The sequence below is a fragment of the Pan troglodytes genome, chromosome 1, assembly GCF_028858775.2.
Source record: "Pan troglodytes isolate AG18354 chromosome 1, NHGRI_mPanTro3-v2.0_pri, whole genome shotgun sequence".
NCBI lineage: Eukaryota > Metazoa > Chordata > Mammalia > Primates > Hominidae > Pan > Pan troglodytes.
In genome coordinates this window covers 130,725,520-130,749,569 of record NC_072398.2, presented here as the reverse complement: position 1 = coordinate 130,749,569, position 24,050 = coordinate 130,725,520, and the positions used below count along the sequence as shown (strand labels likewise).

The 24,050-nt window shown below is 37.8% G+C and overlaps 1 protein-coding gene across 23 annotated transcripts in view; it reads left to right on the top strand.

The window, feature by feature from the left end:
• Positions 1 to 24,050, top strand: part of CDC14A (cell division cycle 14A) — a 176,012-nt gene that overhangs the window by 84,394 nt on the left and 67,568 nt on the right. For 19 of the 23 annotated variants that reach the window (XM_063781289.1, XM_063781316.1, XM_009426295.5 and 16 more), the window contains 2 exon segments: positions 11,155 to 11,221; positions 14,137 to 14,199. In XM_063781289.1, the coding sequence (XP_063637359.1) occupies positions 11,155 to 11,221; positions 14,137 to 14,199 (130 nt within the window). 23 annotated transcript variants of the gene reach the window in all.

Genomic DNA, 24,050 nt, shown 5'->3' with positions numbered 1-24,050 from the left:
AGCTACTCGGGAGGCTGAGGCAGGAGAATTGATTGAACCTGGGAGGCGGAGGTTGTGGTGAGCCAAGATCGCGCCACTGCACTCCAGCCTGGGCAACAGAACAAGACTCCATCTCAAAAAAAAAATAAAATAAAATAAATAGATAAATAAATAAATAAAATGACATATACAATTAAACAGGGAATAAAATTATGCTGACAATAAATAACATCCAGGGATCTAGTTTTGAAGACATATCCAGAGAGCATGGCATGAAAAATAATGACTAAGTCTGGAGGTAAGGTTAGGTAGGGTAATGTGCTGACATTAATGGAATAAAGCTGTGAACATTCGATGTCCTATCCCTTTAGTTTTTTCCTAAAGCTTGGAGAAGAGGCTAGAATTTACAGGTGTTTCTCAAAGTTATGTTGATCCTCAAACTTATCTACATACCTGGGGAGTTTTAAAAAACTACTGATCCCTAGATTCTGTGCCCAGAAATTTTGCTGTAATTGGTCAAGGGTGAAGTCAGAGTATTGGGATTTTGAAAAACTGCATATATGATGCCAATATGTGTGGTCAAGGTTGAGAACTCCTGCTCTGTAAGATGTACCATGGCAAACTATATATATATATATCAAGTATATATATATATATTATATATATATCAAGTATATATATTATATATCAAGTATATATATTATATATATATCAAGTATATATATATTTATATATCAAGTATATATATAATATATATCAAGTATATATATTATATATCAAGTATATATATTGTATATATATCAAGTATATATATATTATATATATCAAGTATATATAATATATATATCAAGTATATATATTATATATATCAAGTATATATATAATATATATCAAGTATATATATAATATATATCAAGTATATATATTATATATCAAGTATATATTATATATATCAAGTATATATATTATATATATATCAAGTATATATATATATCAAGTAAATATATATATATATCAAGTAAATTTAAAACTCTCCATCTTGGAGATTTACAAAGCAAATTTCTGTTTTAAAGATTCTGAATGGTTCTGAGTAATGAAGTAACCTGTTTAGCTCTGTATAACCCAGAATTTTCTTTCTTCTTTTTGTTTTTTTGAGATGGAGGTTTCACTTTGTTGCCCAGGGTGGGCTTGAACTCTTGGGCTCAAATCCTGTGTAGTTGGGATTACAGGCATGCACCACTGCATCTGGCCCAGAATTTTACAAAGTACTGATTTTCTTCCTCCTGCCCCATACTTTCCATTAATATCCAGCAGAACTCCTGTTCTGAAACACTCTGAGGCATATTTCCTGATCCACACCTGTGTGGAACAAAAAACATCTCTTGGGATTAAAATAATATGCTAGCATTTTGTGGAACATTTTTTTAATGCTGTTTCTTGAGAGTCTTGGAAATAGATGGCTTATCAAATCATGGTATTTTATTTAATGTGAACAGGAATATCCAAGTTTTCTTGCTGTTGTGAGGCCAGACAATCTTCTCTAACAGAGGATTCACACCCCTCCCACTGGCAATCCTTTTATGACATCTGTCATTAAAATGGATGCATAATGTTTGTGTTGAGGGAGGTGTTTGTTGTGTTTTGGGGGATGACCCTTAGTGATATCCCAGTTGCTGAGCTCTGTGGCTGAGTCTTAATGGGAAATCTCAAAAGTAATTATTTTAGATCTTCTGGGCATGCCAGAACTTGTAGGTCTTTAAACAAAGGCTCAAAAGGGTCAACCACTGTAGGTCTTTAAACAAAGGCTCAAAAAGTTGGTCAACCACTTAGGACTTGGCATCAGGCTGCCTTCTTTTTCATAAAGTAAACATGTGCTGGTAGACATTAGATGTAATCATAAAATATATTTCCTTACATAAAACATTGAACCAGATTTTTATTAGCTTAAATATGATATTGTGATTTTTGTCGAAGTTTGTTTAGCAATTAACTGTACTTCAAAGGGAAAGTTCTCTTTACCGTGCTTTCCTCTTGAGTATCAAAACTGTGGAAACAGTATTTTATCCTCTTTTAAGATGTTCCTTTCATTCTCAACTTTTCCTCACTGTTTCTCAGTCTTGATCTTTGGGGTCATTTCTGCCCCATGGATCTTTAGTAAACTTTTGCTTTTGGTGCTTGGTATAATGGAAGCTAATTCACATTAGTTTTGACTAGTGGGGATGTGCCAATTTCCTGAGTGTTGAAAATAGATGGCTTTTCCAGTCCAAACTGTTGAATCCATTCTTAACAGCTGGGGCATATTTTGAATAAGTTGTACCCCCATGAAAAAAGACTCTTTGTCAGAGTTTTCTTGTTAAAGTGCTAAGTAAGCTCCGCTATACAGGACCTGAGAAGAGAAACAAGTGTAAGTGTCTCCATGACCCATTAAGAACTCACATGGAGGTGAGTTATATTATTCTATTTTTTATCTGCTGGAACAAGAAGGTGCTTTGGTGATTTGTGTTGCGAAAATTCGCTCAGACTACTTTTTTTTTTTTTTATTCCTACCTTTAGGGTTCCAGATCAGTTTTACCAAACTTAGTGAAGTAGGGTAGGTGCCAAAGTTTTTGTACTCTTTATGGTATATTTCCAGTAGCCTTAGTTGATAAATATGGTTTTGAATAAGATTGCAGTCATTTACCTTAATGAACATAGTAATAGTTATTATTTTGTTGAATGTTATGAAAAGCTCTTAAATACCTGAGTTAAAACCAATTTGCCATTATTTTTATTTTTAAAGAAAAATTGTTGGCCGTGTGGGTGGCTCATTCCTGTAATCCCAGTGCTTTAGGAGGCCGAGGCAAGAGGATCACTTGAACCCATGAGTTAGAGACCAGTCTGAGTAACATAGTAAGACCTGGTCTCTACAAAAAAAAATAAATATAAAAATTAGTCAGGGGTAGTGGCACACATCTGTAGTCCTAGTTGCTTGGGAGGTTTAGGTGGGAGGATTGCTTGAGCCCAGCAGTTTGAGGCTGCAGTGAGTTATGATCGTGCTGCTGTGACAGAATGAGTCCCTGTTTCTGAAATTAAAAAAAAAAAAGAATAGAAAAATTACTGGTTAAATGGGTGTCAGTCAGATGTTGATGAAATGCCCAGAGTACAGGTCTTGGTGTGTTTTTCTGGTGTTATTGCTAGTTCTAGACAGATTTTATTCTGCTGATTTCAGGTGACCTTTTAAGCCATGACTTTAGAATTGAATTTTCACGTATCTCTGTTTCTTTAGATGAGTAAAATGATTCGTGTATAGCCTTATGTTAAATCTGAAAAGCTGAGATTCTGTTTTTTTTTTGTTGTTGTTGTTAGGTACAGGTCACGTTCAACTTTGGGCCCTGCCTCCTGAGGCATGTGGTTTTGCTCTTTCATGAATGGGAGATGGTTTTGTCTTCCCTACTAATTCTCAATACAGTTTCGTCTTGTAGGTCTCGATGATATAAGCTCTTTCTTTTATTGTAGCTGGTACATATATGTCATAGATTTGTTCAGAGGCTGGAAACTAGGATGTACTTTGGACAATTGTGTAAAGTATTTTGGGCATTGTCTAGCTCTGAAGTATACGGACAATATAGTCTGCAGCTGAACTGTCCAGTATGTTAGCTAGTAGCTACATGTGTTATTGAACACTTGAAATCAGTCTAGTCCAAATTGAGATAGATCGTACATTTAAAATACATATTGGATTTCAAAGATGTAGTATAAAAGGCGGGGTGTGGTGACTCACAGCTGTAATCCCAGGCTGAGGCCAGGAGTTTGAGATCAGCCTGGACAACATAGTGAGACCCTGTCTCTCAAAATAAAAAGATTTAATATAAAAGAAAAATGTAAGATATCTTATTTATAATTATGTTGATTAATGCTGAAATGAGAATATTCTAGATATATTGGATGAGCAAAATACACTACTAAAATTTACTTTTTTCTTGTTAGTTTATTTTAATATGGTTATAAAAAATTAAAATTATACATGTGGCTCTCTTTTGAGGATGGCATTATATTTCCATTGGACAGTGATGATCTAGAGTGTTTTTGCTATTGTACATAGCTCATAATTAAAGATTGTTTTATATACTTTCTCTTTTATTTATTTGTTTTCAGAAATAGAGTCTCACTCTGTTAGCAGGCTGGGGTGCGGTGGCCAAATTGTAGCTCACTGCAGTCTTGAACTCCTGAATTCAAACAATTCTCCTGCCCCAGCCTTCTAGGTAGCTTGCTACCACTCCTGTCTAATTAAATTTTTTTTTTTTAATAGAGAAGGGGTCTCCCTCTATTGTCCAGGCTAGTCTCAAACTACTGGGCTCAAGCAATCCTCCTGCCTTGGCCTCTCAAAGGGATCACAGGTGTGAGTCATCATGCCTGGACACATTTTTGCTTCAAAAGGTCAATAATTCTTAGCCACCAGAGGTGTTCAGGCATAAGTTGAATGAACTCTTGGTAATGATCATTTATTCATTCCTGTATTAATTCATTTAGCAACATCTATAACATTCTAATTTTCCCAACACTGTACTATACTCTGGGCCAACAGACATAAAAGACACGTTTCCCGTCCTTAAGAAACTCATCTTCTTGTGGAGGTTGTGAAGAGGGGATTCAGTTCAGTGCTTGTAAGGGTTCTTAGATGACCTTTATGATCCTTTCCAACCCATTGCTCTGCAATTTTTGCATACCTCCTAACTACTTGTTACCCAGAGAATTTAGAGAATCAAGGGCTTAAGATAATTGTAGATCACAGTCATTTCCAAAATTTCTTAGTCTCTTTTCTATCAGCTCTTTTTGTATTTTTTAATGTAGTCTCCACATTGTAGACACTGTGCTTCTGTTCTCCATTCTTTCTTCTTCGAGTAACTTTATTATTCATAATAAGAAATGCTTTCTTATTTTGTGTAAATATGTTCTTTCATCTCTGGTTTCATCTCCCATTATTAATATTTATAAGGTTGCTTCATTCTGAGTGATTTCTTAGATTCTCAGGTTACAAGCAGTGGTATGTTGGTAAACTGGCTCTATAAGTAAAAAGTATTTGCTGATTTCCATGGTACAAATACTTTTACCACTGCTGATTTGGGCTCTCAAAATTTCTGAATATTTAACAGTTCACTCTTGAGAGCCTATATAAGACAGTGCTGGGACACCAGTGAAACAAGCTCTTTCTTTTAACATTTAATTGTGGATGTTGATTCTAGTTTTCTTAAACTTAATTTTTTTCCTGCTGTTTTTCTGCAAAATAAACACTAAACACAAAATAAACAATAAGTCCCAATTGCTCCTTCTATTTAAATATTATTCATTTAGTTTTTCATTCAAGAACTATTTATTGACTGCAAATTCTTCCTATGGTCATAGTTGTGGATTTTTATAATCACTGTATAATAGCTGTATAGTTCAGTCGACTAGTATGCCAGAAGTCACATTTAGAAAGACAGAATTGTGGCCAGGCGTGGTGGTTTGAAGGTTGAGGAGGGTAAGTGGGAAGATGAGGGTGAGAGGGAAGAACATGTGACTTGCAGATGTGCAGGTTCTGTAGGAAGAGCCCAGTGGCTACTGGGGAGCTCAGGGAAGATGGGGCCAGATACCCCCAGGCCTTGTGGCCACAGTGAAGATTTGAACTTTCCCTTGAGAGCAATGGGAAGTCAGTGAGGGGTTATAGCTGAAGAGCGATCAGATTAGATTTGCCTTTTAAAAATATCACTCTGGCTTCAGTGAAGAAAACCATTAAAAAGTTTTAAGAGTGGGTGTAGGAAGGCAGTGGCAATGGAATTGGCAAGTGATGCATTCAAGAGATATTTAAGAGGCGAAACCAATGGTGCATAGTGAGGGACAGGATAAGGGGAAAGAAAGGTGAGACTTCTGGCCTGTAGCTTGAGTGACTGTGGGAGCTTTTACCCAGACAGGGAGTGCTGCAAGACTGGATTATCGTTGCAGTTGTTTTTTTTTGGAGTGGGAGCAGATTCAAGAGATTCTTCTTACATAGTGAGTTTGAGGCATCTTTAAGACACCTGAACGGAAATGCCATGTAGGTGGTTGGCTGTACTATTTTTGAAGTTTTAAGAAGGAGTTTGTGCTAGAGAGATTTGAGGGTCATTGGTAGATAGATGGTAATTTATGCAGATGTCTAGGGCAATGATTCTCAAAATACATGCCTTTCTAGCGGCAGCCTCAGCTCCACCTGGAAACTTGTTAGAAATGCAAATTCTCAGGCCCTGCCTTTGGCCTATTGAATTAGAAACTTGAGGTGGGGCCCAGCAGCCTGTGTCTGTGGAACTATCTGGGTGATGCCAATACACACTAAAGTTTTAGAGGCCCTGGTCGAGAGAGAGAGAGTATGGAGTGAGAAGAATTTTGGTCTAGAGTTGAACCTTGAGAAGGTTTGACTTTTAAAGACTGGGAAGTGAAGGATGACTTTGCAAAGGAGGTTGGAAGTAGTGTTTAGAGGGTAGAAGGAAAATCCAGGAACCAAGAGAAGAGAGCAAAGTAGGGAGTTACTTGTTGCTGACATATTAGGTTAAGATGATGCATGCACAGTGTTCTCTGGGTTTAAAATAAGTAAATCCAGACAGACAGAAAATAAATTAGTGGATTGCCAGGGGCTGGAGGAAGGAGAATGGGGAGTGACTGCAAATGAGTCCAAAGTTTCTTTTTGGGGTAGTAAAAATATTTTGGAATTACTGGTGATGGTTGTACAACATTATGAATACACCAAACCCCACTGAATTGTACACTTTAAAAAGGAAGATGAGACTGGGCGCGGTGGCTCACGCCTGTAATCCCAGCACTTTGGGAGGCCGAGGTGGGCGGATCGCCTGAGGTCAGGAGTTCGAGACCAGCCTGGCCAACATGGTAAAACCCTGTCTCTACGAAAAATACAAAAATTAGCCAGGCATGGTGGCAGGCGCCTGTAATCCCAGCTACCCGGGAGGGTGAGGCAATCGCTTGAACCCGGGAGGCAGAGGTTGCAGTGAGCCAAGATTGTGCCAGTGCACTCCAGCCTGGGCTACAAGAGTGAGACTTCGTCTAAAAAAAAAAAAAAAAAAAAAAAAAGGAAAAGGAGTAATTCTTTAGAGAAATCTTGTTTTAGAGAGGAGTCCAAACTGGGTGGAAGCTGAAGGAAGATGTGGAGCTTGGAAAATTTTGGTTGGCTTGTTCTTTTTGGAGCTACTAGGGACCTGAAAATGTTTAAATTCTGTTGGAAAGGATCCAGAAGAGAGATAAAGAGATGACCAATGGTGTTTATGGTGGTATAACCTCAGAGTAGGAGGGGACTTTTGGGGCCAGTAGTCTGCTGTTTTCCTAACTCCTGACCTCCATTTCATGTTATAATGCAGGCGAAAAAAATTCCTTAGAAGGGATCTTCCAATTCCAAGTTTGAACATCATGTGGGGCAGGTATCTTTTTGTCTCCCAGGGCCAACCATTCTATTTTGAGATGGTCCCAACTATATTGGTGAGTTGAGGAAAATCAACAGGGAAAATTGACTTACAAAATGGGAGGGAATGTTGCCTCTTAAATGGACTTTCAATCTTATTTTAGTCATTTCCTTTATCCTCACTTTCAGGAGAACACAGTGCTGCCAATTCCTAAGCCTTTTGAGACTTACCTGGTATTAATTGTGTTGGTTATCAGTTTTTTTTTTTTTGGTTTTTTTGGAGATGGAGTCTCACTCTGTTGCCCAGACTGGAGTGTAGTGGCACAATCTTGGCTCACTGCAACCTCTGCCTCCCGGGTTCAAGCTATTCTCCTGCCTCAGCCTCCCGAGTAGCTGGGATTACAGGTACCTGCCACCATGCCTGGCTAATTTTTATATTTTTAATAGAGATAGGGTTTCACTATGTTGGACCAGGCTGGTCTCGAACTCCTTACCTCAGGTGATCCACCTGCTTCGGCCTCCCAAAGTGCTGGGATTACAGGCATGAGCCACTGTGCCCAACTGGTTCTCAGTTTTTTCATTGTCAGTTTAGTATTCAGTTTTCTTGGTCTTCTAACTTATTTACCACTCATCTAAATGATTTCTAGCTTTCAAAATTTTATTGTTTTGTCTCTTCTCTTATTCTCCTAGTCTTTGCTGGTTTCCATTTAAAAAACAAAAGCGTTTAAAAATTCACCTTTTGGTCAGGTGCAGTGGCTTACACCTGTAATCCTAGCACTTTGGGAGGCAGAGGTGGGTGTATCACTTCAGCTCAGGAGTTCCAGACCAGTCTGGGCAACATGGTGAAACCCTGGCTCTACGAAAAATATAAAAACTAGCTGGGCATGGTGGCTTGTGCCTGTAGTCCCAGCTAATTCAGGGGCTGAGGCTGGAGGATCACTTGAGCCCAGGAGGTGGAGGCTGCAGTGAGCCAAGATCATACCACTGCACTCCAGCCTGGGTGACAGAGTGAGACCCTGTTTCAAAGAAAAAAAAAAAATCTCCTTTTAGTGGGGTTCGGTAGATGCATGGGTTCAATCTTCCATCTTTATCTTCTCTCTTTCTCCCCCAGAGAATATAAAACATGTTCTTGTGTCCCTTCACTGTTATAGTATTTTCCTGTGACTACGTATGAGCCACATGCCACGATTAAGCCATTTCTTTCTTGTCCAGTCTTTGGGGCAGATTTTGAGAACCTGTTGGCACTATGTGGCTGTCATGAGGATTAAATGCGCTAATGCATATAAATTACCTGACACAGTAGGTGCTCAAAAAAGGCATGCCGTTTCCTTCTCTCAATCTGGAGGATATGACTAAATTCTATTGCATTCCTTATTAGATTTCAATTTGTAAACTTCTCTGTGCCTTTTCAGCCTGTGGTGACTGACTTGCCTAGTTCTGTCGGATGGCATGTTAACTTTCCCTCCCAACTTTGGAGGCCTGCAGATTTGACCACCGGGTCACCAGAGCTCTCCTTTTAGTCACTGGTAACAATTGTGGCTGTGATGGGGTAGGAGGTATCATGGAAGCCTCACCATACTTTGCAGACATTCAGAAAGAATAGGCCTGGAACTTTTTCTGGTAGCTTACATTAGTGACATTGTTTAGCTGAGTCTAGGGGTGGGAAGACATATTTGAAAGAATAAGGGATACCTCTACTTCTTGTAATTTTTTTTTTTTTACTCTTTTTAAATATAAAGAAATTTTTACCCCCTTTTAAAAAACGTAAAGCAGTAGTTTTTAATCTAGGGTCTGTGGAGAGAATTCAGGGAGTCAGTGAACTTAGATGAGAAAAAAATTATATCTTTATTTTTACTGACCTTACCTTATCAATTATAAAGTTACATCCAATTATAAATGTTGTAAATAAACTGTAGTAGCATTAGCAATATAAGTGACAATTTAATATCACTTACAGTTATTATTTCTTAAAATATTTATGCTCATTCCTTCCTCAAAATTGTAGTAGCAGTTATCAGACTTGCCACTAGATCTTGTTATATAATATATTAATTTGAAAAGTGCATTTTGGGGTATTGCAAATTTGTATTTTAGTATATTTAAAATACATATTTAAACTTTATTTAAATGTAATTGAAATAGTTTTCTGTTAATCCTAGTTTATGCATTAAAAACATTATTCTGAGGAAATGGGTTCGCAGGCCTCCTCAGGTCGCTGAGAGTCCATGGCACAGAGACTCTGAACCCCAAAGACAAGTGTCTGCAAAGGAATTTATGGTTGTTTATATAAACTAATATTTTTCTTAGATCCCTAGTCACTCTTTTCTCCGGCATAGCCCATTAAAATTTGCTTTCTAACATATAGTTTACATTTTTACAAGATATTTGAAAAGGGGGCTATTTTATTTTTTGCTGACATGTGAGTTCAGATGATATTTAAAAACACAAAAACAAAGATCCCTCCTTTTGAAATGAGACATAAATATTTGGAATAATTGAAGTTTCAGGACTTAAGCATTCTGTTAAGTTGCTTTGCTAACTTCCTAGTTTTATGTTAGGCTTTCGGGATGCTGAAACTCAGGGATGATGAAGTTACATTTCACTTCATGGCTTAGCAGCCATAGGTTCAAGTGACCTTGGATGGTTGTAAAAGTTGGTTTTATGTTAATTATACCTTAAAGCCCTTAAAGGTCTATTCTCCCCTTGGAACGTCTTCTGGCCCCTTCCTGATGGCTGCCATATGTGCCTTTGACTTTGTCTAGATAGGTGTCTGCCTGCTCTGTTTCTTGGGTCAGCAGTGGAGGCTGGGCAGAGAGCCTGGAGCCTTGAGGTCAAGTTTCCTACCTCGGACACCTTGGAACACTGTAGTGTTAAAGCTCTGGTGCCAGTTCTTGCTTAACTGACCTGAACTTGATACTTTAGTTTTATGTTGCCTAAAGCAGGTCTGCTAAATTGCTCTAAAAACTTAAATAAAGTATGAAGCACTCAATTTTCACCACGGTAGGTTCCCACTCCTTTTGAAGGAGTACTTCATGGTGCATTAGAAGCTCTCGTGGCTCCCAGTGGCTCAGAGGAGATTGTTTGGAAGCCTGACTACATTTTCCTGTTTTCTTTCTTTTCTTTTCTTTTTTGTAGGGGAAGGATGGCATTTAATCCATGAAAACACCTGCTAGGTTCTGTTGGCCTACATACATTGTCTCTCCTATCTTTTAAGCTTGTTTTTATCATATTCCTGACAGGAGGTTATTCCTCTGCCAGAATACCTCTTGCAGTGATGAATGTTTTACTTAATCAAACAGTCCAATTCACTGTTAATAATAAGAATAGTCATAATATTTATGAAGTGCTTCCTATGTACCAGCCACTATATGAAGGACTTTACATATTTTAAAAAACATAATCTGACAACAGTCCTATGAGTGATAGCTGCTATCATTAACTTCATTTCACAGATGAGGAGACCAAGATTCAGCATAGAGGTAAAATAACTTGCTTAAGTTCCTGTGCAGTACCTGGTTGAATTGGAAGTGGAACTAAGGCAGTCGGACTCAGGAACGCAGGCTCTTAAATCAGCCTCTTGGATTAAAGCAATTTCAGAAGTGCTTCAGTTAAGTGTGGTAGTTAATTAGTAGGATCTAATGTATTATATAAGTTTACCATGTTGATAGCTGTGAAGCCAAACAAGCACATCTCCAGCTGACTTTGGTGTTATATTTTATTATTTGAATGTTCTAAATGCAAGTTTTTAATGTTGAGTTTATTTATGTTTATAGGGATGCTTCCTTTGGAAATTGCACTTACAATCTCACCATTCTCGACTGTTTGCAGGGAATCAGAAAGGTAATAACAATTCTCCTTGCTGTAGTTGACACAGTAGTTTAAAAAAATATGAGAAAGGAATAATCTCAACATCCTTATTTGTTATTGGAGGGAAGAAAGGGGAGCCAGTAAGTAGAAGGCTTTTCACTTCTTGAAGGATGATTGATTTGTAAAATACAAACACCAGGAAAAACTGGGAGGAGGGAGTGGCAGGGGCCTTTCTTTGTCGTTTAAACTATTTGTGTTCCAGGGCAGATTTATCACCACTATCAGCTGCAGTGCCTGTGACATTGCTTTGTCACATGCTTAGCTTCATTATCAGGCTTGATCTTGGTGTGGGAGAGTCAGGAAGTTATCTAAGCCACTGTGCTCCTCTGCTGCTTGGTCCCACCCCAGACCCACTAAAACAAAAACTCTGGGGGTGGAGCCCTGCGGTCTGTATTTGAACAACCTCTCCAGGTGATTTGATGCACTCCAAAGTTTGAGAACCAAGTCATAGTTATTTAATTATTTCTGTATATAATGGAGAAGTTAAACTAGAAGATTTCTGAGAGCTCTCGGAACATGTTTTAGTAACATAAATTCACAATCTGAGAAGTTATCCAAGCTATACTGTAAATTCTAATGAGGGCTCAAAGTACATAATCTCGAACATATAACTATGGTTTATTATCAGTCAGGAATGTACATATTACATAACCTATTGATCATAGGACATATATAATAATGTCACATGGACTATAAATATATTATCAGTAGCAATTCTAGTTCATTTCTCGGATGTAATATAAAACTGATTTTTGCTGTGTTTTGAGTTGAGAAAATTAGTGTGATAAATGTGCTACCTGTTTTATACATGGTTGTTTCTATTTCATTTAAAATGAATTTAAACCCTATCAAACTTTAAAATAGTTTTCAAATATTTTTCTTTCCACTTAAACAACTACAGAGATACTCTAGCCCACTCTTGCAACAATATTGCCAAGGTGCATTTCCAGTAATGCCAGTTAAGAGCTTCTATGGAGACGTTACCCAACATATAACTGTTGATTATAGCATTTGGAAAATATGCCTGAGGGAAAAAATAATTTATTTATCGTCACTATTATTATTTTGCCTTTTCTACCATCTGCTACAGGCCATTTGTTTTATAACACTTAAAAAATTTAGAAAGAGTTCACACTGGAATATCGCGGCCTGTAATTATGGTAATTAGTAACTCAGTATAGAAAGTTGTGCCATCCTTCCTGTTGTAGAGGAAAGGTATGTAAACTTGTTTCATCAAATGTTGGGGTTAACTCAAAGACAAATGAGATTTTGGAGGATCTGATAGATTGTGCAGCATGTCTTTAAGCACCTGAGACATTTCCTGTAAGTTCATTCTTTTACATAAGGCACCATATTCTGGGCTATTTTTGTGTGGCAACGAGTAGTACCATTCCAAGAACCTATACAGAATATGGCCACATTTTTGCCTTTTTAGGGAGCACATTTCTCTGATTTTAATGTATTGGCATTGTCATAAGTATAGTTTATATTCCATGTTATGTGAACTACTATACATGGATATAAGCAAACCCTTTGAAAATACAGAGGAAAAAAAAGTGAATCCTTCAGAGAGTTTATATATTTTTCTCACTTTTTTGTCTGGAAAGGTGCATATGGATGAACTCAGTTTTTTTTTGTTTTTTTTTAGAATGGACTAATTTAAATAATTTGTTCTGCTTATTCTGTAGGGGTTGTTTAAACCAGTGTTATCAGAATTTTGCATTTCTAAGAATCACCTGGGAAGCTATGCTGAAAATGGTGATCCTGGGCCCCAACCACAGCGAATATGATTTGATAGTTCTGGGGTGGGGCCCAGGAGTCTGCTTCTTTCATATGAATTACCCTAAGTGTTTCTGATGCTGATGGCGCATGTTCTGTGTTTTGAAAAAACACTGATAGATGTACTGGAGCTTGGCTTGCTAGATTCTTTTTCTATTTTTAATGACTTGATCATGTAACTTTTAAATGTACCTGTGGTTTTGTATTCTGTTGTAATCTGTATAGCTTCATGATTTATAAAATAAAAGATTCTGTTCTCTTTAAAATATTAGATCTGAGCTAGCTGGATAGTTTTTAAAAGTTCTAAGTCATTGTTTACAAAACTGAGTATGACTTTTACTTTGTGATAAAAATATGTTTTTTTTTTTTAAATTGTAAGAGCAGTCAAGTATAATTCTACTTTGTCAGAAACTATCTCATGAAACAGATTCTCCCAAGGTAGAGTTTTAGGAACAAATAAGGGCCTATTAAGTAGAAATATTAAGAAATATTACATATATATTATGTATTGTATATATAAATATACTATATTCTGTATTGTATATATAAATATATACTATATATTATATATAAATATATATATTCTCTCATCAAATATTATTAAGGACCTATTAAGTAGAAATATTAAGGAAGAAAAAAACAGTAAAAGATGCAGGGTTTTTTTGGGGGGCTAAATATCTCCCTATGATAAAAGGAAGACAAAAACTCATAAGAATAATTGATTTTTCTTCTCCTAACAAAGAAGTTAATCACTATGATCTATTCTGTCATAGTTAGGTCTAGTTCCCAACAGGTTCTAACTATAAATTTGTTTTATTTCATTTTGTATACATATAATTTTACATACAAAACTGATGTAAATTAGAAACCAAGGCATCTTTTGTGGGGCTTTTTCATGTTATTCTAAGTGTTTTTTTAGTTCTAGTAAGACAGTCTTAATGCAGTATAACCAGTTTTATAAAAAGATTTCTAGATATGCATTAAACATCAAAGGTTTCAAGCTGTCTCTTCAGATTAGTGAGGATCATTTCTGTAAGTAGGAGTTCCAGAAATGATGAGTAGAGTTTATCAATTTAGCATGGAAAAACTAATTCAAATTCTGCTTTTAGGGATTACAACATGGATTTTTTGACTTTGAGACATTTGATGTGGATGAATATGAACATTATGAGGTTTGTACATTTAATTTTTTTTACAAAACATAATTTCATGTTGATTAATTTTTTCCCCCTGTCACACTCATGTATTGCAAATCGAGTGGGTGCTAAATGAAAGCATTCTGGAGTTTTCCATAGTGGTCAGTTTTGTCCTTTCAGCCTTGGTTATTTCCTTTGAATCAGGAGTCACCAAAATTTTATTTTGGAAAAACAACATATCTATATATATTCTCTCATTTATATACAATCACTTTGCACCTTTAGTTTATAAGAAAAATCTAAGTAGGATAGTAAAATTATGTTACTTTTATTTTAGAAATCAGGTTTTATTTAAAATAAAACTGAATTTGTACCTTTTATTTATTTATTTTTGAGGTGGTGTCTAGCTCTTTTGTCCAGGCTGAAATGCAGTGGCACAATCTCGGATCACTGCAACCTCTGCCTCCCCAGGCTCAAGCTATCCTCCCACCTCAGCCTCCCAAGCAGCTGGAATTACAGGTGCATGCCACCATGTCTGGCTAATTTTTTTTTTTTTTTTTAAAGACAGGATTTCACCATGTTGCCCAGGCTGGTCTTGAACTCCTGAGCTCAAGTGATCCTCTTGCCTCGGCCTCCCAAAGTGCTGGGATTACAGGCATGAGCCACCATGCCAAGCCCCCTTATAATATTTTTGATTGTATAAATTTTATTTTGAAATATGGCTGAATTTACTTAGTTCTAAAAGTTCGCTGAATTTTTTTTTTCCCCATGGCATCATTACAAGACTTTTGATTAATGTCTTGACTGCTCAAAATGCAGGCAAAGGCTATCTCCAAGCTGGTTTGCGCTGTAAGGAGATGTTGAAGCAGAGTAGGATAAGGAGGAGTCTAGAAGTCATTAACTTTTTCTGAAAGATGAGAAGCCTGTACAATGTGAGTAGGTTCGACATTCTCGGAAGGTGAACTCATCCGTTGGGTTTCCCCAGAGGAGTAATACAATTTATCTCTATCCTTAGTAAGATAAGGGCAGCCCTCACATTTGGGGCCCTAGTCTAGAATAGGGCTGTTTGGCTATTCTGTTTCCATGTTAAATGCAACATATCTGAAAAGAAACTGATCATCTTTTACCCAAACATGGTCCTCTGCTTTGTGTGTGTTACCACATTGCCATCCTACTGAGCACCCAGGCTCAAGGCTAGAAACATTGCTGTTTTCCTCCCTAACCTAGTGAGTATTCGGATCACTTCTACTGGTGCCACAGGATGTATTAATTATATCTGTCTTTCCTCTCTGTTCTCACTTCCTTCCCTCTGACTCAGGTCTCACATCTTTTCCTGTGGACCTTTCATTTTAATAGTTCTCTAACTGAGCACGGCCCTTCTCCTCCCTGGCTGCCTTACACACACCTGAGTGATCCTAAAATAGAGTTCTCATCTTGCTTGTCTTGTTCTTGGCCCCAAACCGGCTGTTTCTCCCATTGCCCTGCTGAAATGTGGATAAACTCTCCTGTCCTGGCATTCTTAGCTGTGATGAGCTCCAGCCTACCCTTCTAGCCGCATCTCCTGTTTCTTCACTGTACGTACTCTGTGTTCCAGCTCCTCAAACTGCTTAGTTACTGTTTCTTGAATATCCCTGTTGCTTGGCTGAGGTTGCTTTTCCCCAGATTCCCATCCTTTTAACCTCCCCCTCCTCCATTTCGTTTGTGTTAAAATCCTGCACAGATTACATCTCACCTCTGGAGTACTCTTCCTCCCTGCCTTCAGTTTCATGTGTTACAATTTGTACTTTCCATTTTTCTTATATCATGGCTATTTGTGTACAAGCCTAATTTTCCTTATTAGGTTGCAAATTCCCTATGGATGGAATTATGACCAAATAGAAAAACATATACTTTGTTCTTGGATAGAAAGACAACATCATAAAGCTGCTACTTTTCCCAAAATTAATACATTTAATGCAATTTATGAAAAAAACCCAAAGAGAGTTTTTTTTAATACCATAAAAGCATTTTTAGTAGTGACAAAAAAAGATTCCCCTCTAAAATCCCCAAATTAGAAACAAAGGGAATATGTACTTATAAGAAAGAAGGTCAGATAACTTGTAGTACATCTAAATCACTGAATGTTATGCAGTCATTTTAAAAAATGAATTGAGCTATACCACTTATCTTGGAATGATTTCTATAATGTTTGTTGAAGAGAAAGGATATGGAAGAGTGCTTTAATAAAATCCATCTTTGTAATAAAACAAACAATAGTAAGACACTCCCTAGCCCACACATGTAGGTATCTACATTATATGACCAGAGGTGACTTACTTTGAAGCTAATGAAGCTTAAATTTTAGAGAGCCTCACCCCCTCAACTTGTATGGGCACCTTTTACAGTCCTATACCCAATTTTGTGTTAATAATTTTTTACTCTAAGATGGACCCTCAAATTAGGTGAGTTTCAGACCCCCCCAAAACCTGGATCTCTGCCCCATGTATATGAACATGAAGAATGCAAATGGCCCATTGTATTAATTATTAAATATACAGCCAAACACTAAAGCCATTTCAATTAAAGGAGAGATGGAGGCAGGAGGGGGTTGGAAGCGGTGAGAGAGAAGAAGGAACAATTCAAGGAGAAAACTTGTGGATGTTTTATTTATTCCTTCCTTCCTCTCTGTCTAACTTTAATGGTGATGCTGAGGGTTAGTTGAAAAAAATCTTGAAAAACCTGAAGAAGACAGTGCAATTTTATTCTTGCAAACCAACCAGCCAAACAAACAAAAATCTGACAAGAAGGTAGTCATGGTTTCACCTTGACAACAACCATCTAGGTGATGGGAGGGGAGCAGTCAGTTTTGGTGAAGACTTGATGTTGTCAAACAACTTCTTTTTTTTGAGAATGATTTATCTGTTCTATTATAAAGCCTATAAAATAGAAAACCACTATTGTGATTGGCAGGTGGTAGGTATTTCTTAATTTTTAGTTTCTTAATTTCTTAAATGTTTAAGGAATAAATGAATAAAGGAACTCTTTTCTGACAATCTGTGGGCCCAGTCATTTCCTGTCAGATTTCTCTTGCTGTTTGCCCTGTTCTAGTGGGTATGATATTTGGTGAACTTGTGGAATAGCTGAATTCATACATTTTATTAGCTCCAGTAAAGTCAGTATTCCAGTGAAGGCAGTGTAGTTTTCAAAGCAAAATTTTATTGTTGACAGCAATTTGTGAGACTGTAAGCCTTAGATGATTAGGGGATGTTCAAGATGCAACTTTTCTTTACTAAAGTACATTTAGTAAATGATATGGCTCAGAAAAACAAAAAACAAAAAAACCCCAAAAAAGCCTAAAACAATAAGACTGTATCTCTATGTGAGATTAAAGGGGAATCTTATAGAAAGAGTGCTACTTATAAATGCTTCTAGTGATGAGGTCAACAGAATGTGGGAAATGCTTTGTTGTGTAAAGTCTACAGATAAACCTCTGCCCATCCTGCAAAAGGTTATATGCATCTTCCTCCTGCAATTCCAGGGTCTAAAGCAGTGCTGTCCAATAGAAATGTGAAAGTCATATCATGAAATTAGTTTTAACAATACATTTTACTTGTTGTAAATATGTTGTTTACATATTTAGTAATATACCTAAAATAGCATTTAACATGTAAGCAATACAAAAATTATTAATGATGTATGTATTTTACATTTTTTTGAATTAAGCCTCGGAAACCCAGTATGTAGTTTATTTATTTTATTTATTGTGTTTTTTTGAGAGAGGGTCTCGCTCTGTCACCCAGGCTGGAGTGCAGTGGTGCAACCTAGGCTCACTGTAGCCTTGACCCTCTGGGCTCAAGCCATCCTCCCACCTCAGCCTCCAGAGTAGCTGGGACCACAGGTGTGTGCCACCTTGCCCTGCTAATTTTTGTATTTTTTTGTAGAGATGGGGTTTCGCCATGTTGCCCAGGTTGGTCTCAAACTCCTGGACTCAAGCAATCCGCCCACCTTGTCTTTCCAAAGTCCTGGGATTGCAAGTGTGAGCCACTACGCCTGGCCTCCAGTGTGCAGTTTATACTACAGCATATCTTAATTTAGACTAGCCATATTTCAAGTGCATAGTAGCCACATGTAGCTAGAGTATGGATTCTGTAAGGACAGGCTAGCCAATGTACTGTCATAGTCCATCAGTGTGACATGAAGCCTAGGTTATATCTCCTTGCTTCATGTGATCTGTTGTTCACACGAGAGTTAATTTCAAAGCCCTGTTCTATTTAGAAAGCTCGAGGTGAGATACCTCAGGCTCTTGCTTTATTTTCATGTGACTTAAAAATGGCCCATTGTATTAAGTATTGATAAACAACACCAGGTGTTGGCTTCCATCTTGGAAAAGTATCTTCCAAAATGTGGTCTTTCCAGGTCCTTTAGCAAGCTGTTGTGGAACTGTACAGTTCCTTACATTTGCCCCGATCAGACATGAAATTTGGGCAGCTATGCTGGGAAGGTCCAGAAAAGTAACTGTGAGATGGTGGTCCAAAACCTTCCTCTAGGAATCAGTGTCAAAACATTTGTACTTCTCCAACAGCTTCTTAAGGTATTCTCAAAGAATACGTACCTTGAGAACCTTGAGAACTTTTACTCCTTTGAAATCTAGCCATTTCAAATCTAGTTCAGAAAAATGAAAGTTGACCTTTTGTCCTAGGGAAAAATAATGAAGATGATAGAGCTTGAACATTCAATTAAATTAGGTAGCTGTAGGTATGTGAAGAACTATGCTCTTCAGTAGTAAAGTTAGTGGTGAATGCTAGTGTAGGCTGATACTCTGCTTGTAAGACCTGGAAGTGGCACCCATATACAGAGTCTACCTTCAGTCAGCTTTCTTCTGTTTTTTTGGGGGATAGCTGTCCTTACCAAACAAGATGTTGCCCAAACACCAGTGATCATTCATGATGCTACTGTTAAGCAGTTATTATTTATCAGAGAGAATTTGAAGTTATGTCTCTAGTTTGTTATTTTGCTTGTCCCCAAGGGCTTTCCACTATTTACCAAAAGGCTTGCCATGGTTTGATGATGGAAGTGTGATGCGGTAGCAGTGTCCTGTTCTTAGTTGGGTTTGGGGGAAGAAATGCAGAGAAATGGTGCTTCAGTGGCAACATCGGAGGTTCCTCATCACTGTGGCTTACATTTATTACCCCATTCAAAATTCAGCCCATGCAATTTCAAGGAGTCTCCTTAAATATCTATTTGGGGATTAGGTGGAGATAAAAGTTGAAAAATGACTTCAAAACTGAGAAAGTACTTTGACTTTTTTTCTTTGAGCTATTTTCTAGCTGCCATTATCTGCCCCCTGCCATAACTCATTCCATTTTTGGGTGTGAAAAACAAAATTATGAGAATATTTTCCAGAATATCAAGCTATTGTGGCCTTGATCCTGTACTTTTAAATGTGAACAAACCCAGGCCATTTCTTTACCATTGTCTTGATAGAAGTTAGAGCCACATTTGGCCTGCAGGCCTGATGACAGAGGCACCTGTTACTGCCTTGACAACAGTCACTGCACAGGGCTTCCTTTTGTTTTTTCATCATGGCATATGGAGAAAATGATAATATTTGCTCAACACCCTGTGATGATAGCTCATAGCTGTTGGCAAGTGGCCTGGGGACTCTGGCTGCTCCAGTCTGCCCAGGCAGCTCCATTCTGGTCACACTGGCTAGGAAGCTTTGTTTTACAGAAATAATGGTGTGCAGATGAACATTTCTTATTTGAAAGTCAAGTAGCCACACCATGCTCCTTATGGCCTCATTCTCATAGCTTTTCAGTTCATTTGTTGAACAGATATTAAATGCCTCATGTTTGCTCCACATATTTGCTAGGCCCAATGTTTCTTTTTCTTTTTTTGTTTTTTAGGAGGCTACCAGTAATATCATCTCTCCATGTGTAGGGTTAAAGCCTTTGCTCTTGTCACCTGGTACCATAGAATCCATGTATTCTTGTGCCTCATTCTGCAGAAGTTGCCATATTTGAGTCTTGCTTCAAGCCCCTACTTTTATGCTTATCAATTTAGTTGTGATACAAAATTTCTCACTGATCCATGACAGGCTGAAATGTGGACTATTTTGTTCCTGAGATATTCAAGCAATTCACAGGTTATCATTATTGCTATCTTCACCTAAAGGGTGCTCTTTTGGGGAAAGACCATTTCTATTCTAGAAAGTGATTTCACATTATTTTAGCCACATTACAATGTAGCCCATCTGGGAACTGTTTGTGAAAAAGCATGGGTTCATTCTGGATGCCTGGGATTGAGTCTTTCTTGGATCTTGGGCCTCTTCGATCAAGACTTCACATTACTATCAGGGTGTAGGTTTTAAAAATTAAGTCTGATTATATCATTCCCCTGTTTTATCATTTCCCCTTCATGGGCTCCACACTGACTAAAGGTGTGGAGGAAATGCAGACTCCTTACTACAGCACAGAAGGCCCTTCTTGACATGGGCTTGTCCTTCCTCTCCACCCTTGTCCTTTTCCACTCCCTCCCCATATCCAAATCCACGCAGCTTACCCGGTGGCGGCTTCTGAGCTTTTGCACATGCTCTTGCTCCCTCCTCCTGCCCATCAGCTCTTCTTTCTGGTCCACTGTATTTACATGGTTGACTGTTAAGTCCTTCTCAACCCCATGGAAGCTCTTCTCATGTAGCCTTGTGTGGTACTCTGTTTACACATCTGTGTCTTTCCTGTATCTGCGGGTACTTTTGGGCAGGAACTGTGTCTTATTCTTCTTTGTTTGAATAAGTAACCTACTAGCACAGTACACTCATAGTGGGCAGTCATTATTTGTGGAATGAAAGAACTAATGAATAAATGTGTGAATAATACTAAAAACAGGAGTATAGCACATTTCAAGATATTTTATATGATCTGTTTTCAGTGGAAAGTGCCTAAAACATGTTGATTAAGAATCCATTCTGATTTTGCAGTAATATTCCAAGGGACAAATTTACCATGGTAGACAACTTCTTCAAATGATGTTTCTTTTATCAGCAGCCAATCTATGCTGCAAGAGTGAGGTTTTTTTTTTGTTTGTTTCTAAGTCAGTTATTTACAACACAGATTGCTAGATGTTTTAATCTAAGACCAGTTCTGTATGGAACATCAATTTAGTTTAATATGTGACTGGGGACCTATCTCCAGGTTGACTCTGTCATCCTTCACTGCATAAGTAAATTTTCAGATTGACCAGGTGGTGTAGAGTCCTAACAATTGCTCTTTAGCACCTACCTTGAGAAATAGTAAAGTTTGTTAGGCCTCCTGTCTCTCAGCAAGTCACATCGGGTCAACAGCAGGAGTCAATATTGTTGAACACTGAAGTTATGATGCTTCAAGACTTTGTTTGGATTAGAATTTGTACAGCAAACTAAAATGTAATCTGGATGCTGCTTGGTCTGCCTTCTTTACATGTTGGTGGATTATGGAACTGGAAGTAATGGGACTGCCATAGGACTGGGGTCAAGCAGTCCCCAGAATGCAAGTATGTGGGCATGTCCTCACCACCTGGAGCAGTTATGGAAGTACGCCTCCTGTGGCAATTTGAATATTGGAAGAACTATTAGAAGAAGCATTCTCCTGGAGCTGTCTGGTAGTGTTCATTACACCACTCCAAAGCCTCAAGTTTAAGGAAGCAAAATTACTTCCTGGCCACCGCAACTGCAAAAGTGAGGGGACCCAGTGTTTCCGTATCTGCTACACCCATTGCTGGTTCAAAGCTCACGTTGGTTAAGTCTATAAAATGTTTTGAGACTTACCCTGACCTAAACAATTCCCCATGGCTTTTTTTTCTTCCTCTTTAATGATTGTTTGGTATCTTTTCCTTCTTTTATCTCCAAACTTCTTAAGAGAGCAGTCTCGACTCTAATTATGGTCTGGCCTCTACTGAAACTGTTCCTGCTAACACAAGGGTTCGTAAAACCAAGTGGCTATGCTTATTCTTCTTCCTACTTGGTTTATTCTGTGGTTGCTCTCTAATTCGCATTCCTTCCCTGATTTATAATGTGCTGTCTTTTGGATTTCTCCTCCCTCCATGGCTAGCCATCTTTCTCAGCCTCCCTCTCAAATCCTTTCTCTTCCTTTGCCCACCCTGATTTGCTGGGGTTCTTGAGGACCTCATGATTTCTGGTTATACACACTTTGTATGATTAAGTGCATCCAGTTCCAAGTTTCAACAACTATGTTTGTGCTGCTGACTCCAAATCATCTTTGCGTCTTGAACATTGGAGTGGCATCTGCAAATGTGCACTGGATTTTTGCACCCTGCTGTTGTACCAGCAGAGGTGTTCACTGATCTGGACTTTTGGAATGGGCCTCCACATGTTTTCCAACCCCACTGTCTCCCTGCTGTAGCTGATGCTAGCAGAGGTGAAGCAGTCATCCACATGGGACACTCCTCTTTTGCTCCACCACACCGTCTCCCTCAAAAGCAAGTCTAAATTAATAATCTAGAGTTTGATTATTATTTAAAGCCAGATGGCATGTCAACTTAAACCAAATAATTCAAATACTTACTTTGCTTTAAGCTCATAAAGTGCCTGTCCTTACAGCATATTCGCGTTTATGTAATACAACTATACTGTCAACACTGTTTTGTTGTTTTAGAAGTTAGGGAAATATAAAGAAGGCACTTTTTAAATGAATTTTAAAATGCCATTGTGGTTCTACCTTATTAAATTTCAAAATAGTCTTTGTGCCACTGTCATTCCTCTTACGTACTTTTAGTATCGCATGTTCAAAGTGTAATGTGACTTTTTCTTTAATGGATAAAACGAAGATGAAAATAACATCTACCTCATAGGGTTGCTATGATAAGTAAGTTGTATAGAATACACTAGTGCTCAACACAGAGTCAGTGGTATCCACATATTTGCTGCCATTTTTGTTACTGTTATTTGTCATTCCCACCTGCCTTTGGACTCTGTAAAAGCATAGAGAATGCTTTTTATTATTTTATGTTTGACACCAAGTTACAGTCCTTGATATATAATAAAGGCTCAGCAAATGTCTAAATGAATGTTGAATTGCGCTTCAAAACTGTTTCTGCATGTTTTCCTAGAAAACACATCTGTTGATATAGGAAATCAATCTTGTAATCGTCAACCTCAAAGACTATCTTTTCTATCTTATTGTAGGTTTATTACAGTAGTAAAAAGGTCAAATAGTTCTCAGTGTTTGGACAGAAAAATGTATTTGTGACCATTACTATAGAGTCACAGATGCATTTCTTAGAAATCATAAAAATTGGCCGGGTGCAGTGGCTCATGCCTGTAATCCCAGCACTTTGGGAGGCTGAGGTGGGTGGATCATGAGGTCAGGAGTTCGAGACCAGCCTGGCCAACATGGTGAAACCCGGTCTCTACTAAAAATACAAAAAAATTAGTCGGGCCTGGTGGTGTGTGCCTGTAATCCCAGCTACTTGGGAGGCTAAAGCAGGAGAATCGCTTGAACCTGGAGGCAGAGGTTGCAGTGAGCTGAGATCGCACCGTTGCACTCCAGCCTGGGCAACAGAATGCAACTCCATCTCCAGATAAAAAAAAGGAATTGTAAAAATTCATGTTTTTTAGTCAAATTATATTTTGAGTGCACCAGGAGAGTGAGTTATTCAAAAGAAAGCTGTGAATCTTTTGTAGATTGGAGAATCCTATAGCACGGTGAATAACAACACCTAAATGTATCACTTTCAGGAATTCAGATTTTTTTATTTTGGATTTTTCTTACAGTGAAGAACATCTATAGTTTTTTTTGCATAGTATTTGGTAGGTAGTAGGCTTTAGATCAGAAGTGGTGATATCATACTCTTGCCTCATCCTTGCTTAGGTATTTGTTTACAAAATGTGGTAGGGTTGGAAAGTACCTTAAGTT